We start from the raw sequence: 25,559 nt of genomic DNA, 5'->3' as shown, positions 1-25,559 counted from the left end.
GGGGGCTGGCCCGGGGGTGCTGTGGCCTCAGACACACATCCTCCCACCTCAGTTTCCCCTTTCACCTCCAGACCCTCCCCCCCCGTGGTCCAGCACTGAGGACCGCGTGTCCTCACCAGCTCCCGCATGCACGACTTGAGGCGCTCCCGGTCGAGCCTGGTGCGGGACAAGTGACCCTGGTCCTTGTCAGCGAGGGAGAGGAAGCGGCTGCGGGGGAGGGGAGCAGGCCTCAGCAGAGCCCACCCACCAGTGGGAGGCCTACAGACACCTCCCTGTCTTCCCTGTCCTCCCAGCTCCCCCCACTGCCCCTCCCCCTCACTGGCAGCCACTGCTGAGCTCCTCCAGGACGCCCCGCAGCCGGCGCTCCGGGTAGGACTTCTCGGTTTTGATCATCTCCTGCACGTCGTTCAGGCCTTCTTCCTGAGGACCAGGAGCGGGGTGCGCGCTGAGTCACGGCCCCCTCCCCCAGCCCCCCTAAATGCCTCCCCGCCCATCAGGGGAAATAAGGTGACCTGGGACCTCCCACTAGTGCCACCCTCCAGCGTCCCACCACCATCAGGAAACCCCCAATTTCCCAGGTTCTGCTTTCAAAGCCTGGGGGTCTTCAGTTCCTAAAGAAAAAAGCCACTTTGGGGCTCTGAATCCGTGGACCTGGTGGACTCGCAGGGGTGGGCAGAATCAGGACTAGGTGGGGGAGGCGCAGACCAGAGACAGAGGGGTGCCCCAGCTGCCCTCAGGGAACCCCAGAACCGGCTGGGCCAGGAGTGCCAGACTCCACTCCAAGTAGCCCTCAGTCCCTTGGCCCACTTTGGGGACCTGGGGCAGGGACAGCAACAGAGGTCCTGCTGGGGCCACTCCAGCAGCTCCCCCCATCCCTTGGCTCTTCACAGCAAGTTTCTGGGCAAGCTGGCCTGCATGGTGCAGAGGACGACCCTCCCTACCACGCTCCCCCTCCCCCCAGCCCGCGAGGCCTGGGGCTGACCAGCTTGTCTGCAATGTGGTCCATGATGTTGGCATTGTAGAGGCGGCGGCGCTGGTCGGGCCACCAGCTCTTGATGTAGATGCAGGGCTTTTGCTCCAGGTAGGGCAGGTGGAAGTAGTTCCTGGGGGCGGGGAGGCGGGCGGTTGAGGACTGGGATCCAGGGAGGTGGGAGGCGGCAGGCAGGGCCTCCGGCCCTGGGCCCAGCCTCCAGGGAGGTGAGCAGGGCCCTCTCTGCCCCCAGCTCACCTGTCAGTGACCTGGGGCCGCATGGGTGGGGTGGAGGAGATCGAGGCCAGGTCCCCACCCTCCTCCGTCTCGTCGTCACTGGAGTTCTGGATCAGATCCACTTCCTCCTCGGCCCCGGGCTCCTTCCGAGGTCGAGGCCGCTGGGGTCGGGACAGGCCATCAATCTCATTCCCATAGTTTCCTGGAAGCACGAGGGGACACGTGAGGCCCAGAACCCTTTCCCAGCGGGCCTCGGCTGGCCCTCCAGCCCAGGCATTGCCTTGGGTTCGTGGGAGGAGAGAGGGAAAGTCAGGGAAGGGGAGGTGCTGGGAGTCAGGTGAGCTCAGCTGTGACAGAACGCCCACCAAGAACGCCCCCCCCCACGTGTCCTCCACGCCTGCAAAGATCTCGCAGAGAGCTCTGAGGACCCCTGAGCCCAAGGCCCAGCCCAGGACACGGCCCATCTTCCCACTCTGTCCTCTCCAGCCCCACGAGGGCCTCTCCCTTCGACAGGGATGGCTTCTTTCTCCCCCGTGTCCCAAACACAGCCTAGTGTGGTAGGTGGAGCCCAGGTCCCCCCCATGGGCATGTGTACACCATGGGCACGCACTGTGTGCAGCGTGCACGCTTGAGGACACTCAGAGGAAAGTGGTCAAAGTTTCCCTCCCCCCAGGGCTGTGGTGCAGGGCTTAGCAGTGACCGCGCAGAAGCCCCCTCTGTGAGCCCAGCACTCACCTATGGTGACCTCAAAGGTAACTGGCTTGTCTCCGTTTTTCCGGTCAATCATTGAGGCTTCCAGGAAGGCTCCAAATAGAAAGAATTCTTCTATTTTCCCCGTGCAACTCTGTGGGGAAGGTGGTTGCAGCCATGCCTAAAACTTCACGGGGATGCTGGGACCCGCCCGGCCTCCTCCTACAGACCCTTTGGGCTGATGGCGGGGCCGGATCACCCAGCTACGGACCTGGGCAGCCCAGACCCTGAAGGCCTGAGGCCCAAGTCCTTGCGCGCAGGCAGAGCCCAGGCCCAGGCTGCCCTGGTGGGAAGGCAGCTGAGCTTACCTCTGAGACGGGCGTGGCCTGCTCCACCTGCACCTCCGTGGAGCTGGTGAGCTCGGGGTTGGAGGTGTCCAGGATCTCCACGGCCAGGCCCAGCATGAGGCGGGCGCGGAAGGACACGCCTTCACCCAGGCCCTCGTTCAGGTCCTGGTGCTCGTCCAGCAGCGTGTAGTTGCGCGTGGAGCCGTACATGTTCACCCAGGCGGGGCCCAGCGTGGGCAGGAAGCCTGTGAGCCGGCGGGGAGAGAGGAGTGGCCCGTGTCACGCCCCAGGACCCCCTAGGGTTGGAGGGACCTCTTCTGGGGGCTCCCAGCCTACACCCCCTGATTGCTGAGCTGAAGGCCCCATGCCTTGCTCCGTGACGCATCTGAGGCAGGAGAAGGCCTGCGGCGCAGCAGCCCGTGGCTAACCTGATGTCTGTGGTGCGTGGGCGGGTGCGGGGCACGTGCGTGCGTGGGTCACGCTCCCTGCTTCCCCGTGCCTGGAGCAGGGCTGCCTACAAGCTGTTTGAAAACCAGATGCCGGCTTCTCCCACACGCCTCCGCGTGGCTTCGGGGCCCTTTGCCGCGATGCGGAGATACACGTGCAGCCCACCGTGCTTACGCAGACCCCCCTCCTCTGCCCTGAATGTCCTCCCTGCTCAACGCTCTTCCTCCAGGAAGCCCCCTAATTCCTAGCCCTAACTAACCTCTCCCACCGCTGGATCTGCTGTGTCTCGGGTGTTGCACGGACCCAATTCTGCTTGAAGTACTTTTTGTTTGGTTGGTTTTTATTCTACCTCATTTTTAAAAAAGTTATAGCATTAAAAAAATCAAGACGTACTTCAGATAACGTAAAATTCACCATTTGGAGCGTGCGTTTTAGTGATTTTAGTATATTCACTACGTCGTGCAACCGCCCCCTGGTTCCAGACCATTCCCACCCCCTAAGAAAGGAACGCTGCACCTGTTAGCAGTTCGTCCCGATTGCCCCTCCCCCCGTTCCCGGCGACCCCTGATGCACTCTCTGTCTCTACGGAGTCACCTACTCCGCACACCTTACACAAACGGAATCACAGACGTGGGGTCTTTCGTGCCTTCCGCCTTAGGTCTGAGCCTTTGGCGGCCCATCCGCTTCGCTAACCTCCCGAGAGTGCTGCGGGGACAGGAACGCGCGCTTCCCCCTGTGTCCCCGGCACCCAGCACACTGCCTGCGTCCTAGGAGGGGCCGTTCCCACAAGTCTACGATAGGGACTATGGCAGCAGTGCACACACGTATGTAATATGTGTGTATGTACACACACGTAATTAGTGGTTTCATCTTCGCGATGGGAGTGTAGGTACAAAGGTCACACTGCTACCCACGGTCAGAGCTGGGGTTCCGGCCCAGCTCTGCGCAGACGCGAGCCGGGACTTGCCACCTCTCCCCCGCGGAGGGCGCTGCGGGCAAAGGCCTGGCCACGCCCAGTGCCTCTCTGGCTGAGGCGTGAGGCGGCCGTGGTCGTGCGTGCAAGGGCGGGTCTCACTCATTTACTCCTTCTTTTCAGGACCGCCCCCCCCGACCCCCCCCACTCGGTCTCCTACCGCTGACCTTTGTCTCCATCGTTGGAAATCTTGCGCAGGTCAATGAAGTGGGTGCCGATGGCCACGTCGTTGACCTTGTCCGAGTCCCGGATCTGAACCTTCATGCGTTTGCAGAGCGGGGGGAACAGGTCCGTGAAGACGACCTGCTCGTTCCACAGCGGCTCGTAGCTGCTTTTCTGCACTGAAGTCTTGCCCTGGTGGGAGGGAGGGAGGGAGGGTTAGAGTTTGTGCATGAGCACATGTGTGTTTACTCATGTGTGCATACATGCATGTTTGTGCGCAAGCACGTATGTAGTACACATGTGCATGTAGGCATGTGCTGTGCGTGTATACCTATCTCCTGCACTCTTTCCCCACCCCAGCCTCTCTAACTCTCCGTCCACTCCATGCTCCCCGCAGCTCCGGTCTCTAGGACCCAGAGGCCGGAGGGTTCCCCAAGGCTGTGCACACTGAGGATTTCCCAGCCTGGCCTCACCTGCCAGCCCCTCTCAGCTTGAGTCTCCTCATCTCTCTCTCTCTCTCTCTCTCCTCCCATTACAGGTGAACGGGCCAAGGCGATGACAGGCCAGTCTCCTGCTTCTGCTTTTTGTCTGCCCCCAGGCCCCCACACCGTTCGGATGCCTGTCACCCCAAGTCCCGGCCCCTGCACCCAAGACCCCAGTACCTTCTGGCCGGCAAAGAAGACTTGCACGTAGGGGTCAACCAGGTCCTTGTTCTCCCCAATGAAGGCCTTCTTCACGTTGGCCATGAGGCTTGTGTTCATCCGGGGCAGCCCCTCTGCTCGGTAGATCTTCACGTAGAACCGGGCCCACTGGCGTTCGGCGGGCACGCCCTCGGGGAGCAGCAAGTTCCTGCCATCACATACAGCTGGGGTGCCAGGCCCGGGCAGCCCAACCCCTGCCCTAACACCTGCACATTCCTGGGCCTGGGACGGTCTCCAAGAACCCCCGCTCTGCCTCAGTCCTTTCTATCGTGTGAGAAGGAGTCTGTGGTTGCTGAGGCTGCCCCCAGCCCTGGCTGAAGTCCTCCCAGGAGGAGCTGGGCTGTCTGGGGGCAGGTGAGAGCAGGGTAAGGGCGGGTGGAAGGTACCATCTCTGGGCTTGGTCTGCCCCAGGGGCTCCCTCTGGGGAAGGAAGGGCTGGGTCAGGCCTTGGGCTGGGGGAAGATGGGGGGAGCCTCACCCTTCAATGTCTTCCTCTTCCGTCTCGTTGGCCTTGTGGGGTGTCTTGATGTTGTCTCCCTTGCCCACCACTGCGACGTCACACTTCACGTAGCCTTTCAGCCCAGCGGAGATGTCGTCGGGGTCGGACAGGATGGCCCACTTGTGGTGGAACTGGTGCTCTGCAGTGGCGAGGAGTGGGGACTGCACCCGCCGCCCCCAGCCCCAGGCACTGCGCCCTCAGCGCAGGCCGCAGAGCCGCAGAGCGGAGGGCTCTCTTGGCCCCTAGAGGTCAGGCCATCAGGTCCCCTGGACCAAGCTCTGCCTGCCTCTGGGCCGTACCAGGGGCCAGGGAGTCAGAAGTCCCTGAGCGGGGACTGCTGGGACGAGGTCTTATATCCAGGTGCGCAGTGTGACTTTGCTTCTTAACTGGTGTCTCTGCTGGCAGCCCACCTACCCCAACCCCTGCACTCACCTGCGCACAGCAGCCAGAGAGCCTTCAGAGAGGGCCCCCTCACCCCCCGTGGGCCTCCCTGGTGCTTGGGGTAAAGCCCACAGATGTGATACGCTCATCCCACCCCACCCCCATGCTCCTGCTGGGCAAACTACTCACCGGCCCTGAATGATTTACTTGCTATTCCACACCTTCATGTCCTTGTGGCCGCTGGTCTTTGAGCTTGGAATGCCCTCATCCCTACTGTCCCTCTGCCCCTGCTCTCCTCCCCCCACGTTCAAACTTCTACTCCTTCTGCTTCAGTGTCTCCTCTTCCATGCAGCCTTCCCTGACTTCCTCAGAATTGCCGAGCCTGGCCCTTTTGGTGTTCTTGGTGTTCCACACGCACACCTCCTCTCACACCGTCACTGTGATTAACTGTTTATCGTCTCTTTCCAGTTTCAAACCGAAAGGCTCCTAACAACAGGGCAGTGTCACTCCAGTGTGGCGGAAAGGACAACGACGGGGGAAGAGGCCATGCCAGGATGGGTCTGCACGTAAGGTTTGCTTTAAAGCTGTGTGTGAGCGGAGGGAAGCCCTGGCCGTGGTTTTGTGTGGACACTGAAATCTCCAGGGGCTCAGAACTCTCCTCCTTCCCCCCCCTTCCTTCACCTTCTCTCCTAGCTCAGACCCTGACGAGGCTCCGTCCCCCGTGGGCTCCGTGAAGGGTGGTGGGGCTGTACGCAGACATCAGCCTGTCTGGGGACCGGCCAGCCCCGCTGCGCCCCAGGAGAGAGGAGGCCATAGCAGAGTCTGAAGAGAGAGTCCAGCATGGTGAGATGGGGAAGCTGTGTGGTGAGGAGTCGCTGGGGGTCGTCAGCTGAGCTGGCAGAGCCCAGGAGGAGGGACCATGTCCCAGGCTGCCCGGAGCTTTGGGGTCTTGTCAGAGCAGATGTTTGTGGGAGGGATGTGTGAACGGATAGCTAGGTGGCTGGGCGGGGAGATGCACAGAGGAAGAGCGAAGGTAGGTGAATAGACGGATGGATAGACGGCGATGGGCAAACGGATAGACGGGTGGGTTACTGTGTGGACAGGTGGGTGGATGGACATATGGATGGATGTGTGAGTCTGTGGGTGGGCGAGTGGGTGTGTGGATATATGGGCAGATGGACAGATGTGTTTGTGGTCAAATGAACTGGGGAGATTTGGCAAGAAAAGAATAAGACTCAGGAGGGACATGAAACTTGCCTTCAAATTTAAAGGCCATTTGAAGCGGGACTGGATTCATTCTTTCTGTTCCTCTAAGGCAAACTTGTGAGCATGGGCGAAGACTGCGGGGTGACAGATTCTGGTTGATGTAAAGGAATGGAGAGATCTGGAACAGGAGGTGGTGGGTGCCCCCTTTGGAGGAGGTCTAAGTGGAGACTAGGTGACCAATCAGGGGTGCTGTCTGAGGGTCCTATGCTGGTGAACACTGGACTGGAGACCTCCAAGGCCGTTCCAGTCCTACCACTGTGATCTGTGGCATTGCATGGCCGCTGTCAACGGGCCAGAGGTGCAGGATGATGTGAGGCCCTGGGCTACACGTCCCGGCCTGAAACATCACTTCCCTGCCTTGGGTCTGGCTCTGCTACCTGCCCGGGAAGGCTGCATGGGCTGGGGAGGTTGCTAGCAGCCCGGGGAGGCTGGGCTGGGTGGAGTCCCGTGGGGCCCCTCCTCGTCGCCAGCAGAGAGCTGCAAGGACTGAGCGGCTTTCTGCTCTTGTGCCTGATGCTGCAAATGCGGTCCTGTCAGGGTGAGAAGAGACTCTGGTTCCCCAGCAATCCCCTCTGGCTCCACGAGATGCTGACGTCACCCAAGGCTCCCAGTGGCACCCAGGAGTCCTTTGTCCCTGACAGTATGCTGTCTGCCAGTGTCCTGAGAAGGTCAGGAACCAGGACTCATCAAGCAGTTCGGGCCAAACTGGATATCGTTGGCACGAAGACGTCAGGGCCCCAACTGCAGGGGCCGTGTGGCTTCCGGCTCCCATAGCGGCTACCGGGCTCAGGGACAGACTCAACGGGAGCAGTGAATTTTTGGGTGGGTGGGTTCCCCCGTGGAGAAACCAGGTTTTGGCCCCAACAGACCTCGGTTCACATTGTGTTTCTACTACTGACATGCAGTGTGGCCCTGGGCCAGCGATGTGAACTTCTGAGCCTCAGTCTCCTTCTTGTGAAATGGGAGTGATGACACCTGCATGGGGTTCTGGGGGTCAGACCCGCTAGGGCTGTGTGCTCGGCCCGGGCCTGGCACTCCGTAGGTGTTCCCTGAGTGGCCGTGGCTCCCTCGCAGGACTCTTCTGCCTGGAAGCCCGGGGGCTCCTCACTCCCTTTCCGAGGTGCCCTCCCCACAGCCGCCTGTGCTCCCCGGGAACCCCGGGGGCTGCAGACTGACCCTCCTCCCTCTCCCTGCCGCGCGGACAGTCCTGAAGGCCACCCTCTCCTGAGGACGATAGCATGTGCGGGGCAGGGGGACGGCACCGGCCTGGCAGCCGCAAGTCCCAGCCTCTGCCCCTGGGCTCTGAGCAAGCCCCTGCATCGCCTCGGGCCTCAGTTTCTCCATCGGCACAGAGAGGTCGGACTAGATGTTTTTAAGTTCTCTTGCAGCTTGAGTGTTCTAAGATTTCATGATTTTTACGTGGATGGTCTTGGGATTTGGACTCAGGTTCCCCAGTCTGAGTCACAGCTGTAACGCATACCAGCTGAGTGTCTGTCTAGGTCCAACCATAAACAATCGCCAACTTGTTCAGCCTCATAGTTTAGTAGCACCTTTAGGCCACTTACCCCCTCTCAGCAGCTTTATTGATCTCATCTGTACAATGGCAAGGCTGCTGACGTCTACCTCGCTGTTTGGTGAGGGCCAAACGTGACAGTCTGGGTGACATTGTGCTGCCACTGTCAGAAGGCCGAATGGGGACATTACTGCACCTTGAGTGGCGGGTTCACTGCAGAGACGGGGGTGGAGCCTGAGGCCAGAGTGTGTGCCCAGGATGGTTCTCGAGCTGGCCGGGTGTGGGTTTTGGGGACGGTGGGGCTCAGGGGTGGCTCTGGAGTCACATAGTCTGACATCACCCCAGACCACCTGGGTGTCAGGGGAAGCCCGGGCACTTCTCAGAGCCCCCAGCCCCTCAACTGTAAAAGGGGTGAAGCCACAGACCCCTGCAGAGGGTCAGCCTGCGGCTCTGGGGCTTCCCCGGATGCCAGCAGCCCTGTGCAGGTGGCCGCAGCCTTTGTGTGGGACGGAGTAACCCATCGCTCCCCACACCTGATGGCTACCATACTCACGGCCCGGCAGGCGGGGCCCAGGGGCCACTGGGCAGGAAGCACAGCACGCACCACGCTCCGAGAGCCGTGTGCACGGACGCAGACCAGGTGGCACAGCTACTCACCAGGCTGGGAGTACACGGTTCCCACGTCCATTTTGAAGGAGCCCACCAGGGTGCCGCTGCGCAGCAGGTTCTTGGAGTGGATCACCTTCCGGGCAGAAGCACCAGCCAGCAGTCAGGCCCGGCAGGACCGAGGCTCCCATGGGGCGGGGCGGGGCCGACAGATGGTGGCACCACCTCAGCCTTTCTGGGGACCCAGGCCTCTCGGTGAAGCAGGGAGTGTTTGGCAAGGCAAGGTGAGCTCGCTGAGGCTCAGCGTCAGCCTCCCCTGCCCTCGCCTGCTTCTGCTGGCTGCCAGGTACAGGTGAGTGGGCTGTATACTGCACTGAGTCACCCGGCTACAGGGGCGAGAGAGGCGCAAAGCCAGCCTGTGCCCTGCTTGCCTTGCTGTGTCTGGGCGCAGGGCTGCCTTTTTAGTGGTCGGTTCGCCCAGAGGGGGCGCCCTTTCCAAGTCTGCACTAAGGTGTCATGTGAGCTGGTGGCCCTGCCTGCCAGGAGCTGCTCCCCACTCACCGAGATCTTGATGATCTTGTCGAACATGACGTCAGGAGAGACGTGGAAGTCGAAGACGAAGTACTGGAGGGGAGAAGGACCCAGGCCAGCTGTCACCTGGTGGGCAGCAGCTGACAGCTGGGGCAATGCTGGGCCCCTCCCTCCTGGCAGTGCCTGTCTGCACCCCGGCCATTTCCCCCGAACCCTGGAGTTCGGACGAGCAGCAGTGGCAACCACTGGTCCTCCCCGGCCCTGGGGCAGGTGGGAGGTGCGGCCCCCCAGAGAAGGGCAAGGCCCCAATCCCTAGGCAGGGCCAGTGCCACCTCGCGTGGGGAGGGGAAGGAAGCGGGAGCAGCAGATGGAACAGCCCTGGGCCCGGTGGCCAGGAGACCGGGGTTCGGGTCCCGGCTGTGCCCCTTTCTACTTGTGTGGCCTTGAGCAGCACGTTTCCTGAACCTCAGCGTGCTGAGCTGTGGAGTGAGGGTGATGACGCTGCCTCAGCGTCTTGTTGCGACCGGAAGACCCAGGGTGGTTATGTGAGCTGCACAGACACTCGCCATTAAGCCACAGCGCTCCACCCCGGGAAGACGTGGCCTCATTCCAGAGATGTTAGAAGACAGAGTAGGGCGAGCTTTAGCACTGATGAGCTCCGGCGTAAGGAGGCCCTTGGCATGAACCGTCCTGAGTTGGGGGCTGCGGCTCCCAGGTGCAGCGCCCACCAGTTTCTCATGGCCTTGGGGCACAGGCACTGGGAGTGAGGGTGGGGGGGCAGTGAGCAGAGGCACCCCTACTTTGGTGAACTTGTGGGCAGGGAGAAGGAGAAGAAGTGTTGTCATTGTATTTAGGGGAAATGACAGGGGAATCTGCTCCCGGCTGCCGGGTAAATGTTCCGGCTTTAGAGACAGACGGGCCAGGCTTTTACTGTTGAACCAATCACTTTCTTTCCTGAGCCTCAGTTCACCCCTCTGTGATGTGGGAGAAGGATCCAGGGCTGCCATGTTGAACCGCTCCAGGGGCATCATTCATGGGGGCTGGGAGCTGAAGGTGTGGTTGTGAAGTCGCAGTGCAGTGACCTCTGTCACACAGGTGTGCACGTGGTCGGGGCACAGCAAACACCCGCTGTTGTGCACACGCGGCCAGGTGGTGCTGGCCGTGGGGGACAGGAGCGCTGGAGAGATGGGGGAGCTCCAGGCATGCAGAGGGCAGCCGCCGCCTTGAGGCTGGGGGAGATGCCCTAGGAGCGTGTGCGGGGGAAGCAGGCTCAGGGCAGGGCTCGGAGAAGGACAGCATTTCAGCAGCGGGCAGAGCGAGAGGCCAAGAAAGGTGGGGAGAGAGGAGCTGGTGAGACAGGGAAAGCAGGAGAGGACCCCCGAGGACCCCGGGGGAAGGACCGGCAGGTGGATGAAACAAGCTGGGCAGTGGAGGTAGAGGGGGGACAGAGGATGTTGTACGTAGGGACAGCAGGGTCCGTGGTGCCTTTAAGGGCGGGCAGCTGTAGTGCAGTCCTGGGACAGAGACGGCTGTGGAGACCGAGGCGTGACCGGAGGTGAGGAAGCGGGGACCACTCACATAGTTGGGCTTTGAATGGGAGGGAAGAGGTGGTCGCTGGGAGGCAGGTGTGTGGGGTTGAGGAAAGGCATAGCTGGATGGATGGATGGGTAGTTGAACAGTTAGACAGACAGACAGACAGACAGTGCCTGTCCTTAAGCATGCATGATTTCCCATAGTTGTGAGGGCAGAACACCTTACAGGCAAAGGAGGAGCCAAAGGAGAAGTAAAGGCAGAGTCGGCGGCGTCGAGTGGATGTTACAATGCCAGGTTCACTGGGGTGCAGAAGGGGAAAGGTCCAGGGCCACGGGGAGAGGTGGTTCAGGCAGAAGGAAGGTGCCAGTGGCCAGGACCGGATGCAGCCACGGGGAAGGGGTCTTGGCCCGGTCAGGCGGTTCTGGGAGGGCAGTGGTAGTGGGCCAGGCAGGAGGGCCCAGGCCGGACCAGGTGCCCCAGAGCCGTGTGGGCCCCAGGAGGGGGGCTGGTGAAGCTACAACCAGCATTTTGCACTCTCTGAGCTGTCCGTGGTCATAGTCCTTGCGTTTCCTGTGCACATTTCCCTTTTGTAATCACTGAGAAGTCTGCTAAGTCATGTCAATTGCTCTCACCGCCCTCTGTTGTGATTACTGGGCCAAAGGAAGGTGCCCCTGCACTCAGAATTAGCCCGAAGCGCGCTGTAGGACCAGGAGAGTATGTTTCAATAAAGGAGAATGTGGTGCAGAAAGAGAAGAAAAGGGAAAGCCAGTTTCGCTTTGGGGCTGGAAGGAACCATGGGGAGATAGTTCGGAGTGGTGGTTCTTAATGAGGGGGCGGAGGCAGAGCCTCCCAGGGGACCCTCGGCAGCATCTGGGAACATTTTTGGCTGCTACAGCCGGATACGGGATTGCTATTGGCACCCGGTGGGTAGAAGGCAGGGATGCTGCTGAGCCTCTTACAATGCACGGGAGAGTCCCCGACACCACGCACTGCCGGGTCCAAAATAACCAGTGCCGAGTTTGAGAAACACTGCTTTAGGGGAAATAGAAATTGAACAAATCAGAGCTACTTAGGTTTGTGAAAAAGAACAAAAATGCAGCCAAGAACAAATTTAAGTTTTGTTTGAGTGAAATGAATAGTCTCAGTAGATATAACTATGGAGTTTAGAAAATGGCTCCTAGGCTGGCCCTGGGAGACGGAAGCTGTTGGTTTTGCGGTCCCTGTGTTGGTGGCACGGGCCTGGGCCACCGCAGACACTCTGCCAATGTGTGTTCTTCCTTTGGCAGACTAACCGTTTGGCAAAGTGTTAGCAAAGCCTCCAGGGGCGCACCAGGCACTGGGCTGGGCCGCAGCGATGCAGGAGGCCAGAGCCTCCAGTCCCGCAGGGAGACAGAGAGACATGCAGGGCCAATCACAACTCGGGGACATTACTGTCACAAAGAGAGAAGTGCGCTGACCTCCGGCCCAGAGAGTGTGGGGAAGGCTGCTCAGTGGCGAGGACATTTGAGCTGGGCCCTGCAGGGTGAGTAGGAGTTTGCTGGGAACCACAGAGGGAAGGGAGCAGCTACTTCCTTGGGAAAGAGGAAGCAATTTGAATGAAACCCGAGGTGCATGGGCCAGGTGCAAGGTGAGCCCTCAAGCCAGCCAAGTGTGGCTTCGCCCCTATCAGATAACCACTGAAGGCCACGGGCACCCGTCTCCTCATCCCCTAGGGGAACGCACACCTTTATCTAGGCTGGAGGCTTTTCCAGTCAGGGACGTGTCCTGACGTAAGTAAGATGTGTCAGCGACGTGGAGCCTGAATTTCCTGGCTCCTGGGCAGGCGGCCACGGTGGGCTGGGGGAGGGGTCCCGAGCACTGTGGTGGGAGACCAGCTGGGAGAATGGGGCCTGTCTGTGGTCACCCAGGAGACTTGGGCCGGTCCCTGCCCTGGCCTGGGTCCTGAGGAAGGGCCGAAGTGTGCTCAGTTTTCTAATTGAAGATGCACAGCCTGGGGGCTCCCACAGCTTCCCAAGAGATGGCCTCCCCTTAGTGACAGATGACACCCTCAGCCTCACCACTCCTCAGGACAGATGCCGAGACACTGGACACAGGTGCCTTACTTGGGCCAGTCTCTCACTGCCTAGAGCCATGGGAAAAGCAGATTGGATGCCCCCTCCAGGAAAGGGGGAGCTGGGGACCCCAGGCCAGTGGCTTCCAGGTTAGCCTGATATGTGTTCAGGCACCTGAGGGAGACTTGGGCACCCGTCACCAAAGCTGCTTAAGATGGGTTTCCTCCTGGAGCCCATTGTCAGTGTAATGCGTCTGGGGCAGCCGTCCAAGGTGGCGGACCGAGTGCTGGGCTGAGACCGGGCGGGCTGGGCCCTTCTCCAGCAGTAGCGCTCTCTGTAACCTTGGCCCTTGCCCTACTGAGGCCCAGTCTCCTCATCTGGAAGATGGGGAGCTTGGACTAGGAGGTCCCTGAGGTGTTTTGATCTTGATGTGGCCTCAGATGGCTGCAAAGAACAGGAGTGGGTGCCGGGCTTCTCCCCGCTCACACCCAAGACGGCAGGCCCGTGCTCTGGAAGGAGCCCCACAGAGGCCAGGCCACCACGGAGGCGGCCCAGCGGGAGGGTGAGCTCGCAGGACCTGGCTCTGGCACCAGCACCTGGGCACGGTCCTTCTCCAGGAGCCTCAATGTCCCCCCCTGGTGTGAGTGAGGTTAACGGTGACAACCTCTGACAGCTGGGAGGGTCAGAACAGATAGCACAGCTGAAGATAGAAGAAGAGTGCTCACTAATGTCCCGAGGCCACCACAGGCAGGGGCTGGAATGAGGGGATCCTGCCCCAGGGCTTGCTGAGACAGTGCTGAGGGCCGTGCGGGAGCGCCGGGTGCTGTTCCCTTCCCAAGGGTGGCCCCTGGCCAGACCAGTGTCAGGCTGGGGTCTGCACTGGGGGTTCAGGGGACATGACACTGCACGTCAGCGTTCTAGGGTTGGAACAGGGTGGGTCAAGGTCACCGATGCTGGTAACCCTTTGTGCCCCTTGCCACCTACATGTTCCTGTTGGGCCCAGGTGGGGGCAGGACCCGGCCTCCTGCTACGTTTTGGAAGGCCCTTTCCCTGCCTGGGCCCCTGGGCACTGACCTCATTGTAGTAGGGGCAGTTAGTGGACTCCTTCATGGAGGTGTACTTCTTGTCGTCGCCCACCTCCACGCACACCACGGGGTCCATGTTCAGGCCCACCAGCTGCCGAGCCTCGATGACGGTGATGCTGACCTGCAGGCAGGAGAGCGGGGGCCGGAGGGAGAGACGCGTGAGCCCTGGAGGCGGTTCTGCCAGAACAGATCTGCCTGCGGCTGAGGGGGCGGTCTCCCCAGTAGACGGCGTCTGCCTGGTGCTCCCGGTCGCTTCAGTCGACTCTCCTGAACTTGCACTTTAACAAAATAACCTCTGCGGAGCTAGAATTAGCCTTGACGTCAGCACATTCTTCTAATGAAACTGCATGGGCTGCGCCACAGGCCTCTCATCTCGGAGATTGGGCCTTTTCATCGCTGGGCTTTGATTGCACTCAGGGGAATTGTCTCCCTTTTCATAAAAAAGGAATAACCACAAAACTGTCAATCTACTGTGTCCATCAGAGTCTTATAAACATTCTAAAGGCCACGAAAATTTCACGCATCAAAACCAAAGATGTTTCGAAAACTAGCAACGCCGGTGCCGAAGAGAACGTTGCTGGGAAAGTGTGTGGAACTGGAACCTGAACATTTTCCAATCAAAGTAGCCCTTGAGCCATGAACGCGAGCCTTTCTATTTGGAATTTGAAGGGAGCCCAGGGAATGGAGCTTTGAGGACGCTCAGTAATCACCATTTCTTCAGGGAGCTATCAAGCAAATAAGGCTAATTAACTGAACTCTGAGAGTTTAGTGTGAAGAGAGTAAATAAACACTAGAAGCCCTTCCAGAATATTCTTTGCATAGTAGTTTGTAGAGTTTTGACCTCGATGAAATTCTGTACACCAAATACATATTTTAGAGATCTCATCATTTGTTCCTGTAACTAACTCATCCCCTCCCTTCCATTAAAAATAAATAAATGAAGACTTTCTGGCCCAGCCGGTTGGGCATTGCCCTGCAGAGTTGAAGGTTGCTGATTCAATTCCTGGTTGGGGCACATGCCTGGGGTGGGTACCGGAGGCGGCTGATCGATGTTTCTCTCTCTCTCTTTCTTCCTCCCTGCTCCTCTATCTAAAAATACATAAATAATATATTTTTAAAAAGACTTTCTAGCCCTGGCTGGCGTAGCTCAGTGGATTGAGCGTGGGCTGTGAACCAAAGTGTCACAGGTTCGATTTCTAGTCAGGGTACATGCCTGGGTTGCAGGCCATGACCCCCAGCAACTGCACATTGATGTTTCTCTCTCTCTCTATCTCTCTCCCTTCCCTCTCTAAAAATAAATAAAATCTTAAAAAAAAAGAATTACTTAAAAAAAAAAGACTTTCTGCAAGCCAAGACCAGGAGCTAGACCCAGTTGTGGCATGACGGAGCACTAGAGACATGCCAGTGGGAGATCAGCCTTTCCAATGCGAGCAGTTGGTTGGTCTTTATGTTTTTCAAACAGAGGCCCAGCCATGATGACAGCCCCTTTTCAGGACCCAAAGTGTCACCTTCCTCTACTGAGCAGAGCCAATAATGGCAGACAGCCTGGGCTGGAAGCTCTGGAAGCAAGAGGTCGGAGGTGGCGTGAGGAGGAGGGCAGAGGGTTGATGGAGTACAGCGGGGAGAGAGGCTCTAGAAGGCGCTCTTTGCTGGCTGAGTGGTGGCCCCACGGGGAGTCCTGAGAGCGCTCGCCTGAGGTCCCTGCCTGGTGGTGGTGGTAGACGCTCGAGGTGCTATTCTTGAAGCAGCGTATGTTCAAGTATTTATGCTCTAGGAATGGCCATCCTGCCGCTCCTCCCCCAGCTGGGGCTCCATGGGGGGGGGGGGCGCGGGTGGGGAATGCATCACTTGGACTTGAAACTGAAAACAAAACAAAGCTGAGGGAGGTGATTGGCCACCCTCCCCTCCAGGTCTCTCATCGTCAGCAGAGGGCTTGACTCTTCCTGGGTGGGAGATGAAGAGGCAACTGGAGACACAAAGGGACCTACTGACCAGCTGACCAAGGAGATGCTTTTAGTAATTGACTACTCTACCCTCTCCTTCCAAGATAAGGGACGTAATCTCTAAGTGGCTTCATGAAAGCCATCTCAGGGAACAATGCTGAATGTAAATCTATACCTGTGTCCTAGGAGAACCCAAGAGTCACGGTGCTTCGTGACCTGCTTCTCAGCGATCTGATCGTGCTGTAAGAACTTTAGCTGGGAGCCAGCGATGAGAGGTGCGGGCCCTTCAGCACAGCTCTCCTGAAATACTCTTTCCCTTTCCACAACCCCTGGCGGCAGAGACATGACTTGACCAGATCTGCGTTTTGAGAAGCTCCCAGAGGATCAAGCTGAAGAGGCAATCCAAGAGTGGGGGACCAGAGAAGAAGTGGGTGCAATACTGTAATTGAGGCTGGGGGTCTCGGGACAGTGCAGGGAAGATGACAGGGAGGTGAGAACTAGACAGATATTTGGAGGTGAAGACGTAGTAGGTCTGGGTGCTGGGAAGAGAGAGCAGGGAATAGACTCAAGACCTCAGGACCCACCACGAACATCTCTGCCAAGCTCCACGCTTTGCTCACTCTGATGGAGAAACTGCATATTCGTGGGGAGGAGACTGTGGCTTCTCGCTTCTGCGATGTCAATAATCAGAGAAGGGTTTGCACATCACAGACAATCTACACGGAAGAAACAAGGGGTACGAGGGTGCCACGGTCCTTTCACTAGTTGGAGCCCTCGGGGTCCCGCCTGGATATGAGTTCAGCTAGGTCCCTCTCCTGTCACCACCTGGCTGTGCTTTCTGAGTTCCTTCTAGCTCAGAAAAGTCAAGTTCTCCAGGAGAGGAAAGTTCCTTCTGGTAGGATTTCTTGCTGGAAGCAAGAATAACTCAACATTTGCATCCTCAACGCTCTCTCTCAAAGCGTGCTAAGACTTGCGGTTGAGGTGGGAAGGAACCTGTCAAGGAGAACCCATGTTACCAGGTTAAATGCAACTGTTTTGTTCAATTCATATCATTTACAAAGTCTTTGGAGGGAGAATGTCTGGTCTACTTAATAGAAATCTCTGGCAGGAAGCGGTTTGGAAGAGCTTTGGAAAGTAAGCAGCAGGTAGTAAGCTGACGATGAACAGGGACCAGAGGAGTGACTGTCCAAAAGGCTTAAAGAGAAATCAGTCGTTCTGGCTGGCGCGGTTGGACACCCTTGGTTTTGAACCCTGGCTCTAGCTTTGCATGACTGAGCTGGTCAAGCTTCTCACCCCCCTTTGGCCTCACTGACTCACCTGTGAAGTGCAGTAGTACCCATATTTGGAAGGTTGTAAGAATGGCATTAACTTAAATGGGAAACACATACACAGCTCCTGACATAGTGTCCGCCATGGAATTAACCTTCAGGAAATACCATTTCATTAACAACGGCGGCTTCATTTTCTATGTGCCCTCACCTGGCAGGCGGGTGACACTGTGGAGGTAATAGTGCCTGAGTATGGGGTCTTGTTTTTGGGACTTTCCTGTTCTCAGGACACAGAGGAGTAAAGCCCTGAGCCCTGTCCCTTGGAAAAGCCCTCAGAAGTCTTGCTGTTCCCTCCTCTCATGAAGGCAGAGAGGTGAGGGGGGACATTCCCAAACCTTTAAGGAGCTCAGTGGCTTGAGGCTGTTTAAAACTGCGGGGCAGAGCCCCTCAACCCTGCCTGGGGCTGTTTTGCAGGCACGTGGGAAGGTGGTGGTCAGGGTCTGGATGAAAACAGCCTGGGGCAAGGATTAAGGGAGACCAGGTATGTCTGGGAAAGCATGAGCAGATGTGCCCGCTACAGAGAAAGGTGCCACCTAGTCATCACCTGAGTGAGGTGAGGTGGGCTGTCTTCAAAGAAGGGGGTGGTGAGCAAGGGTCCTGGGAACCGGGCATGAAAGACAAGCTCGCCCCCGGGAGAGGGGAGTCACATGGATTCTGGGGTCCCGTGCTGGTACCTAGGGCTGGAAGTGTAGTGGTAAGCAGGTGGGATTTCCTGAAGGCTCTGTCCCCTGTGACCAGCCAGCACGCTCACTCAGTGCCAGGAGTGCCCAGCAGTCTCCTGACCCATAGCCGGGTCTCATTAGCCCCCACGGGAAGGTCTAAAGCAATGGGTGGTCCCTTGGCCCCTCCTGCTTCCAGTGTATAAATAGGTACTGGGTGCTTCTGGCTTGTACAGGAGCCTCGTGTGAGTTGTGTTAATGCGATTCAGCCTCTCAGGCTCCGGTCAAGTCTGGGAGAACAGACAAAGTTGGCGGAGTGGTCTTGCAAAGCTGAGCATCAGGTCCCCCGCCGGGAGGGCTGGCCTGGTGTCCAGTTACCCCGTGTGGCCCTGTGCCGGCACTGACCAGTCATGCTCACCGCTTGCCCTGCCTGTCCTGGAGCCCGTTAACAATCTTGCAGCTGCAAACCTCTCCCTCCCTCAGCCATTTTGTGTCCAGTTTTAGAAACATTCAAACAAAAAGTTCAGAAAATACAGAGAAGCAAAAAGAAGTAAAAACACCCACACTCCATCTATAGATAGCCAGGATTGACATGACTTATGGCATTAAAATAATACAAAGCAACAATGAAAAAATACACCAAAAAACCCCAACTTTCTTCAGAGGCTCTTATTTTGACGGTTGGAATTTGTTTTGGAGGGGGTTGCTCCTTGGTCCCTTCGTGGTTTGTCCAGGGCTCTCTTACTTTAAGAAGTCTGGTGCCAGCACAAACCCGTGGAGTGGGGCTGGGGGTGGGGGGTGGGGGGGCTCTGACCGGCACAAGCAGAGTGGTCAAGCTCCTCTTTGGGTTCGCACCTCTCCACTCACGACACTTCCCTGCGTGCCTCCCAGGAACCGGCTTACTCTGGGGATTTAGATTCGGTTGAGGCTCTCCATGACCCCCAGATCCCGGCCTCCACAGTCCATGATGCACATCCTGCCAGACCCCCTTCCCCACCCCCACCAGCGCGTGCAGGGTGCGAGGCCTCGAGTTGCCCCGCCTACCTGGTAATCCATGGGCCGCCCGGCGCTCGGCTCCATCTTGATGTCTGGCTTGGATCTGAGGAGGAGAATGCGTTGTTGTTGGGCCTGGTGTGAGGGGATTGCTTGCAGGAGAGGAGGAAGGCCCTGGCAGTGGTTAGACTTTGGGGAAGGGCAGAGGGACAGAATTGTGGTCTTCAAACCCTCCAGGACTGCCAAACAGAATGGAGATTAGTTGTCCCGGAGGCCCCAACAGAGAGGACTAGCCGATGGCAGAATTAACAGGGAGAGAGACATTAGAGCAACAGATTGAAATACGGGCTGGGCGGCTCTGTGATTTCCCCGAGCCTGGAGGTGTTCAGGGACTTGGGAACAGGCCGCACCTGCTCCCCTCTGCCTTTGGAGGCGGGGAGGTAGCAGAGACATCCAGGAAAAGAAGAAAGGGCAGTGTGAGGATGAACCCTAAATTCCAAACATTCCTGCCTGATGGGTGGAGGCAGGTGGGGGCTCGGGGGTCTGCCCACTCACCGCTTGTTGGAGACGTTGGTGGTGAGAGCCGTGACAGAGGCCAGAGACATGCAGTCCGGGTCCATCCCCTCTGCCAGCCGCGTGGCCAGGCGGTCAAAGTCCCCCATCTCCAGCACTGCTGGTTCGTCTGGGGAAGAGGAAAGGCGGCTTGAGTGGGCCGGGCTGGGCTGTGGGATAGTGACTCTCTTTCCCCTTTTGCTTTGGCATCTGGGAAGCTAACAGTCAAATTCAAGGTTTACCTGGTGGCATTTGCTAAGAATGTTATGGTCTGTATATCTACAGAGTTTCTTACCTAATCTTGATCTTTGATTTTAATTCTATCTGGTCTTGCTTTTTAAATTCTAATTGAATGTAACTTACTGTACATTACTTGCTGAAGCACTGAATATCCCCTTGGGAGAAGGTAGGAAATAAAGAATGCACACTTATGCACCTCGTGTAACAATAGCTGCCATTGACTGAGTGGCTACTACGTGCTAGCACAATGCTGGGCACTTGATGCATGTGTCTCTAGTCCTCATGGTCATGCCCTTCCAAGACAGGCACTATTCTCATGTCACAGGTGGGGAAACTGAGGCTTAGGAAGAAACTCATTCATGTAAGATAGTGGGGGGAATTCAGAACCTAACCCTGCACTGATGTATATTCACCCACTGCGATGAAGAAAGGACGATGCTAAGAAGCCACCCAAGGGTGATTGGTTTGGGCCTCAGCCAGCAGCTCTGTCCTGTCCAGTCTACGAAGGAGCAGCGCACAGCTGGAGTTGGCATGGGGGCACGAGGGAAGGAGAGAGACTCGGGCCAGGGGGACACACAGTGGATACTGGAGAGGGCGGCCAGGAGCCCCGAGGGAGGCATGTGATCAGCAGGACCTGGGCCAGAAAGCTGCACCCATCTCCTTGATCCACTCCATTTCTCCCATTTCCCGCCTGCCCCGTCCCTGGCCCGCTGCTGCAGAGGGACCAGTGCCACAGGCCCCTCCAGCTTCCAGGGCCCACCCTGCCTCTCTCCCCAGGGCCTTCCCTGCAGCCCGGTGAGAGGGGAAAAGGCAGGACAGCGACTCCTGCCGCTGGGCAAGCATTCTCGGGGACTTAGGTTTCCCCCCAGAAATAAGGAACGGACCAGACAAATTTCGTGTTCTGTTATCCCCTCCTCTAATGAAAAATCTCCAGGCTTCTCTATGGAGAGCACAGAATGGGGGCAGAGGGCAGGAGGAGCCTTTCATAAACAAGCCAGCTGGGCAGGGGGCTGTGTTCCGCTTTAGACCAACAGTGCTGCCCATTACCCCCCGCCCCCCACCCTTCGAGCGACCCTCCCTGAGGCCCACTGATAAGATGCGGCTCCTCCGCCAGCCAAAGGGAGGCCAAGCCCCACCCAGGTGACTCCACCAGCCAATCGCAGGAGAGCCTGTTGGGGCGCTGCCTGCAGAAGGGAGGGGTTCGGTCACAGGCGCAGAGATGGCGGGACCGTGGGCAGGGGCACGCGTCCGTACCTTGTCTTTGGGTTTCCTCTTTGTGGAGCCGGTTCTTCCCGAGCTTCATGGCGGAGAACACGCTCCTCCCGGCTCTGTGAGAGGAGCCGCCAGAATAAGGGGGTGGAGGGAATTGAGGCAAGGAGGAAGACACGCGAACACAGAAGAGCAAACCCCGAGAGAACACACAAGGGAAAGGAGATCCAAGCCCCAGCCTCTCACCTGCTGGTACCGAAACAGACTGGGGGCCAAGCTTCCCAAACTGGGAGCCATGAGGGAGCCGTGCGGGGCAGAGCCGCCCCACCCCCCACTTCCTCCTTCACACCAGAGGGACAGGTCGTGGCCCCAGCGACCAGAGAAGGTGGCCTTCAGCTGGAAAGCACCGTTCAAGTGGAGCCCCTAAGGATCCTGGGCTGATCTTAGCCCCTTCAGTCCAGCCTTAGAGCTCCGAGCTCCGCCAGTGCCCCCAATTTCCTCCCCACTGTCCCTGCACCCCACCGCGAGTGGGTGGAAAGAAAGCCAGGCGACCGGAGACAAAGCTTCAGAACAGAGGTCAGGAACAGGATTCAGAGGGGCAGAGGAGCTGGGAGATGTGGTTGAAACCAGCTGCTGGCTTCTCAGATGGCCCTGGTGCTCAAAGCCCGCCCTGCCTCTGCCGACCTCCCTGTGCCCTGAGATTCCCCTTGGTCCCCAGTGAAACAGAAGAGATAGGCTATTTCCCATCTATCTTTGGTCCCGGCTTAAAAAAGGCCCCTTTGGCCTGTCCCCTTTCACGGCAGAGTCCCGGCTTCTACCAGCCCCCCCGGGAACCTACAGCAGACTCCATAGTTCCTACCTCTTCCTCTGGCTTGGTGTGGCCTTGTGCCCTCAGGAGAAGGGCCCTGCCGTCAGGGGGGCTGAGGGAAGGGGTCAGGGGTCCTCACTGTCCCTTCAGTGATGTCCCTGCAGCCGAGCCTGTAATCCTTGGTGCCAGGAGGGACCAGGAGTAGGATCCGCAGGGGGTAAAGTGCAGTATTCCATTACCCCATGAATGTTGCATTAGCTGGATACCTGACCTTCCACTTCCCATTGTCCCTCCTCCTGGGTGTGGCCCTGTCATCCTGTAGGTCCAAGTTGGGCGAGGTGTGGTCTCCGACCCTGAACTCACCTAGAGCAGGGCCCGCCATCTTTGGGCCATACGTGTCCCCGTGGAGGCTTGACTATGGTTCCCGAGACCCCTGCTGTCTATGCCAGTCCATGTGAGGTGGAGGGGAGCCATTCCATCCTTGGGAAGATGGCCTAGAAACCTCAAGCCTCTCCCCTCAGAGCTGCAGAGCCACCCTCATCCCCCCAAACTTGGCCCCATCCTAGCACCAGGCTTTTGCTCTTCATCTTCCAGGCAAGACATGGAGAGGCGTGTGTCTGTCTCCCGGCGAGAGGGCAACTGAGAACCGCCCTTTCCACGTGGCACCGGCTCACAGTTTAGGGAGCACTGGCATGTTCATGGTTTCCTAAAAAGGCGTCAGGCGGGTAAGAGAAGGCTGGGGTGACGCCGATCTGTCTGTGTTCTCTAGCCTCCTGCTTTCTGGGACGTGACAAGGGAGGAGAGGGGGGGAAAGGTGCTCTCAAACAGGAAAACGGGTGCCTTGCAGTTATTTTTAAAAGTGTCTCTCTTCTAAAAAGAGGATATGTCATATATATATAATAGCCTACAGAAATTCCATAACCTTCCTTGAGCAACTACTGTGGGCCAATGGCTTTCTAGATGTTTGCTCGTTTCCTATTCACAGCAGCCCTGGGAGGGACAAACGCTTCTCATCAACCCACGGGAAACCTGAGGCTCAGAGAGTTGGGGTTGAAGCACAAAACCCCTGTCTCGGGGACTCAGCCGAATTTCCACTGCATCCTTGGTGCTGTGGCATTGCATGCTCTGTGAGTACGCGTCCCTTCATCCCAACCACTCTGCACTTCGGCAGAGAGTCCCCGGGGCCTGCACAGGTAGGTGGAAGCGTGGGCCATGCGCCAGCACAATGTTCAGATGCAGACACCATCTGTGAAGAGTGCCATAGACCGTGCCCGTGTTTACAGAGAAGAGTCTCATTCAAAAATAATCTGGGCATGAACACATTTTAGAAGAACCCGTTCTCAGCGTTAAATTACTGGTGACATAACGTTGAGCAGATCAGTTAAACCCATGAGGAACAATTATGTGATGGTGAGAAGGGGACTGTCCTGCCTGGCCTGCCCTGAACCCTCTGGTGTGATTCCTCTTTGCCTGGTGGTTGTACAGCAGGGCTGCACTCTGACCCCTGCAACAGGACGTGTACCCAGTGCGGGCCCTCACTCTGCTTCCTGTCTCCGTGTCTGGGATTACTTCCTCCCAGCCTTGTTCTTTCCTAGATTACCCAGGAGTCTCCTGGAGGACCCTGGGCTGGACTTGGTACACTCACTCCTCGACCATTCCTGAGCTGTGCCATCCTTAGAGTCCCCAGCCCCACTCCATGTGTGACCTACACAGTGCCACTGCATGCAGCCTGTTCCAGTCGGACAGCTCCCTACCCCATCCCCTCACTCTAATGCACGCTCCGCCCCGGAAAGTGCTCTCAGATGGTAGGTCAAAGCCATGAGTTAGGTAAGAAGCAGGCTCTGCCCGGAGAAGCTGGCTTCTGGGCATCCTGGGACGGGATGTGGCCCGGCAGGCTGAAGGCCAGAGCGGGTGCAGGTAGCAGAGAATTGTAGCTTTTTGATGATGGCCCCAAAGACCCACCCAAGTGGCAAAGGGTCTGGCCTTCCCTTGGGCAGCTATAGCCCTTGAAGCCAAAAGTTACTTTATTCCTTGAAACAAGCGTATTTGGAAGCAAAGACCCAGACCCTCAAGCCTACTATACTTACCCAACCAGTCTCTACCAGGCCCTGGAGCAATGCAAAGGAGAAGCCCCTCTCCCCGGATCCTGCACAACTGAACCACCTCAAGTGTGTGCCTGAGCACATCCCAAACGATGACTGGCCCCTTCGTGACAGACGCATGGCCTGTCGGGTGAGTGAACTCCCGGGTTCTCACCGGAGGCTCTGTGCCTCGCTCTGTCTCACCGAGACCCGCTCTTCAGGTCGTCTGCGCTGTGGGCACTAGCGCATGACGTCATCGGCCACCATGGCCCTTTGTTGTTTTCAGATCGATGACACCTCTGGAGTTCACTATGGAAAAAGCTTTTCATGCCCATCACAGCGCCGGCTCCTGGACAGCAGCACGCTTGCTCCTCTTGGCAAAGGGCAGAGGTCATTTTTGAAGTAAATGTTCACTTAACCAGGGAAAATTGAAGATTATCCACTTGTGTGAAAGACAGTTTTTTCTTTTCAGATCTAATTTGTTGATTAGGTTACAGGGGGCTGAGAGTTTTTTTGTTTTTTTAATGAAATCCTGTATTTGGTCTAGTTGGGTTCTCCAGTTACTAAGATATAATGTTGGCTTTCTTACTAAGAAAGCCAACAACCAACTCAGTGAAGAACTGCTTTGCAACCCAGTGGCCCCTTGTTTCATGGCTGCATGAAAGCAGGAGAAGCAGGGCGAGGGGCGGTCAGCTTCTAGGACTCTCCAAGGATTTACCATCATGTACGGCTTCCCCATTCCTGGATTCATCCAGGTCAGAATGCTGTGCGCTTACAGCTTAGACCGCAATGTTTCTCTAGAGAGGAGATTTTAAAGTTAGTTCACTCATTGTAAACTTTTTTTTGCATTTATAGATCCAATGACTCCATGGCTCAGGTCTAGAAGGATGTCATGGTGGGTGATGCTCCGGGGCTCCTGGTATTCGTAATGACTGGGAACTGGCCAAGCTAAATATCCTGGGCTGGGTCCCGCTAGTTGGGTCTCTGTTGTTCTGGAGGCTGTGACTTAGAGGCGTGTGACTGAGAAGGAACAGCTGCCGTGGCCACCCAGGGCTTCTGCCTTCCGCCTGCCTTCCGCTAGTCAGTCAGGACTAGCTCAGTGTCGTGAGCTCAGGCCGCAGGGGAAGCAAAATTCTGCCCAATAGAAGCAGTCTTGGGGTCTTCTCTGGATCGTCTACATGTCCAAACCTTGGGGAAATGTTCTCCAAGTGCTCCTTTGTGGGTTTATTTCTCTTATTTTCCATGCTCCAGTACAGCAGCTAATTTCATAATTGCAGCTTTTACAGTCATCTTTCAAAGTGTGTTGAGTTTTGGTTAGTTTTGAATGTCTTCCCACACCTGGGTCGGACGGCTGACCTTTCACACAAGACCCTGTCTCCAAGCCGGCCTCTCGGTACCTGCGCCCTTGCCGTACTCATCCCGTTTGCCAGGGGACTCGGCCCCTCAGCCCTCCCCGGTGACCCAGCCCCTTGCATGGCCCAAGCAGACAGCATCATGGGAACGGGTTTCTCATCTCCCCAAACCAGCCCGCCCCAGGATCTCGCGTCCTCACGGGGAGAAAAGGATTCTTCATGGCTCCATTCTCGAGTTCTGTCTACTGCAACTTGCACCCGTTTCCACTGGCTTCTCCTCAGGGGAGACAGACACAGAGTGCTTTGCCACACGACAACCTTCTAGGGAATTAAACCAGCCCCCACACTTTTTCTCCTTACGGCTAGGTCCGGGGCCTGACTCGGTTCACTTACTCCTTGACC

General features: G+C 57.6%; 1 protein-coding gene across 2 annotated transcripts in view; it reads right to left on the bottom strand.

The window, feature by feature from the left end:
- Window positions 1–25,559, bottom strand: part of OTOF (otoferlin) — an 86,720-nt gene that overhangs the window by 16,004 nt on the left and 45,157 nt on the right. For both annotated transcript variants that reach the window (XM_045844423.1, XM_045844422.1), the window contains 15 exons: window positions 20,962–21,035; window positions 19,471–19,597; window positions 18,967–19,021; window positions 13,982–14,113; window positions 9,354–9,416; window positions 8,844–8,928; window positions 5,006–5,165; window positions 4,489–4,675; window positions 3,832–4,018; window positions 2,266–2,489; window positions 1,943–2,051; window positions 1,229–1,409; window positions 983–1,103; window positions 320–420; window positions 117–207 (listed from right to left, as the gene is read on the bottom strand). In XM_045844423.1, the coding sequence (XP_045700379.1) occupies window positions 117–207; window positions 320–420; window positions 983–1,103; window positions 1,229–1,409; window positions 1,943–2,051; window positions 2,266–2,489; window positions 3,832–4,018; window positions 4,489–4,675; window positions 5,006–5,165; window positions 8,844–8,928; window positions 9,354–9,416; window positions 13,982–14,113; window positions 18,967–19,021; window positions 19,471–19,597; window positions 20,962–21,035 (1,897 nt within the window). The remainder of the gene's footprint in view (window positions 1–116; window positions 208–319; window positions 421–982; window positions 1,104–1,228; window positions 1,410–1,942; window positions 2,052–2,265; window positions 2,490–3,831; window positions 4,019–4,488; window positions 4,676–5,005; window positions 5,166–8,843; window positions 8,929–9,353; window positions 9,417–13,981; window positions 14,114–18,966; window positions 19,022–19,470; window positions 19,598–20,961; window positions 21,036–25,559) is intronic.

This window comes from Phyllostomus hastatus, unplaced genomic scaffold, assembly GCF_019186645.2.
Source record: "Phyllostomus hastatus isolate PE091 unplaced genomic scaffold, TTU_PhHast_1.1 phas_contig_402, whole genome shotgun sequence".
NCBI classification, from domain to species: Eukaryota; Metazoa; Chordata; class Mammalia; order Chiroptera; family Phyllostomidae; genus Phyllostomus; species Phyllostomus hastatus.
The sequence above is the reverse complement of the archived record's forward strand: the minus strand, read 5'-3'. Positions and strand labels throughout refer to the sequence as shown.